At 32.5% G+C, this 2,382-nt stretch overlaps 1 protein-coding gene across 1 annotated transcript in view; it reads left to right on the top strand.

Moving 5' to 3' along the window:
* LOC108732987 (laminin subunit alpha-1) overlaps window positions 1-2,382 on the top strand; it is a 241,615-nt gene that overhangs the window by 113,804 nt on the left and 125,429 nt on the right. The window contains exon 3 of the mRNA XM_025973631.1: window positions 1,691-1,933. Coding sequence (XP_025829416.1) covers window positions 1,691-1,933 — 243 coding nt within the window. The remainder of the gene's footprint in view (window positions 1-1,690; window positions 1,934-2,382) is intronic.

The raw sequence follows: 2,382 nt of genomic DNA, 5'->3' as shown, positions 1-2,382 counted from the left end.
CTAGACAAAAGTGTACAGTACCATTTGCAAAATTATTTAAACTGCCTCGTTAAAATTTAAGAATATGCTTTATTTAAAAGCATATTTAGCCAAAAATAATAACAAGTGAATTAACTTAACGTTCTACACACCTATAAAACTTTTGCTTTGTTTTCTATTGTTAATTTATATACATTTTTATTTTAATAAATTGCTAAACATTTTCGTCTAGTACTGTACAGTTCTCACCGAGAGCTCTGCTCGTTCAAGCTTGTTCCAACTATGTCTGTCTTTCTCAGGCCTAGTGTGTATTCTTTCTATCTTCGCGCAGATTTCTTCAAGGTCACAATTCTAACAAATTGAAATGGAGTGTACTTGTTTGTTTGTCCAGGATAATCTCGGGAAGTAGTAGTAGGACTTTTTATTTCAAAGCTCTATCTAATACAAAAACATTAGGCTAATTTTACAAAACAAATTATTCATAAACAATGTAAATAGATAGGCGGAAAGTACAACCTACTTTAAATACTGATTGTGAAATGGTTTCTTTCTTCGTTTCAGTTTCCATTATCTAATTAACTTGTCTATATTGTTCACATAGGAAGTGAATACATTGATGAATATTGTAAAAATATGCAATCGATGAGTTTCCGACAAATTAATTTAGTTTCTTCAATTGTAGGAGGAGCAATTATAAATTATGGCGACTATTCCATTATTTTCATCTTCATTTCGGACGTCGTAGACTTTGTTGTCTGTCGTGTCCGTTGAACTACACGTTACATCACGAAATTAAACAGGTCCTGAAATAATCTGTCTGAGTTCAGTCGCGATTGTGTAACGGCCCCCGGTTATGACTTCTTGAAATTTCGCGTCATCCTAAATTAATTTTGACATTTTACTGCCGCTAATTTTGAAACCGCGACGGCGCCACACGTTCGTTTTATTATTAATATTAATATGAAAATCACTAACTAGGAAGCGCGGAAACAAAAGTAATTTTTCTAACTGTAGGGAAATTATCGAAATAGCTTTTTATTTTTAAAAGTTTTACGACTTCAGTCTCGAAAAAGAAGCAAAGTTTACTTGTAGAAAATACACTCGGGTATTAAAACGGTTTAACAACTAGGAAAAAGTACATCTACCAATAAGGAACTTATAAAAGGAAAAGTTTAAAAAAAATTCTCTCACAAAATAACAAATATAGGTAAATGAAAAAGTTTCTTCCTACATCAAAACAAAACAACAAAAGAGCATAGCTTTTATACTATTTAACTTTTGACGTAACTCTTTAATGAAACTTCTGTAAAGTTAAAATTTATTGTTGTGGAAACAGGTAATAAGAACCAAACATCTAAAGTCAACTATTTACAATATCTCCTTGTAGTTTACATTTGGGCACCTTCCACACTGCACAGTTTATTATGCAATTAGATAAACTAAATGATTGATTGAATTATCGGTTAACTGTTACATGTTTTTTGTCATTTAAGGAAAATACGCAATTATGTACATTATAGACATAAAAAGTACCAAAACCAAATTTACCAAATTTGCAGCTAAGCCTTGTCATTTTTTGAAAACTTGTAATCAGTTGGATTCTGCTGAATGGCAAAACAGAATGAAGTGACTGATTTAGAAATAATGTTAAGCTTTAATATTTAATGGTAATAATAGTTGTTCTACATGAAAATTTCATTCCTTGTTTCAGATTTATCAAGTTGCATACGTGATATTAAAAGCAGCGAACTCTCCTAGGCCTGGCGCCTGGATATTGGATAGATCTTTGGACGGCGAAAACTTCGAGCCCTGGCAATACTTTGCTAGAAATGACAAAGAATGCCTGGAGCGGTACGGAATTCCTGCGACTAAAGGAAAACCCCGTTACACGACCGATACGGACGTGATTTGCACCTCCCACTTTTCGAAGTTAACGCCGTTCGAAAACGGAGAGGTGAGGATGTAGATAAAAATTAATTTTAGAAAAATTACGTTCTTCCATTCTTCATCGTTTTATGGTTTTTAATATATATATAATATATTATATTCCAAACTGTCTTCCCATGAAACTGAATACTCCTAGTTTGGAAATCATAAGTATTTAGTTATTTAGTTTTAAGAAAAAAAGTTGAACAGACTTTTAGAAACAAAGAAGTTTGCACCCCAACCAGGAGGGATGGCACCGTACGCTGATATTATTTAAATGCGTAATCGAAAACAATTGTTTAAATAAAAGCACAGTTATTACTGTGTATTGACACCTTCTTAGTACAATTTATAGACATATTAGAAGCAGAAACAGGAGTTAAGAGGGGTAAATGTACACCTAGGTTAGATTACTGTTCACAAATAGTTAAGGATATGGGGAACTTTTAGGAAACTGCAGAGAATGACTTCTCGAAT

The sequence above is a fragment of the Agrilus planipennis genome, unplaced genomic scaffold (assembly GCF_000699045.2).
Source record: "Agrilus planipennis isolate EAB-ADULT unplaced genomic scaffold, Apla_2.0 scaffold51, whole genome shotgun sequence".
Classification (NCBI taxonomy): Eukaryota; Metazoa; Arthropoda; class Insecta; order Coleoptera; family Buprestidae; genus Agrilus; species Agrilus planipennis.
Note: the sequence above shows the minus strand (reverse complement) of the source record. Positions and strands in the feature narration are given on the sequence as shown.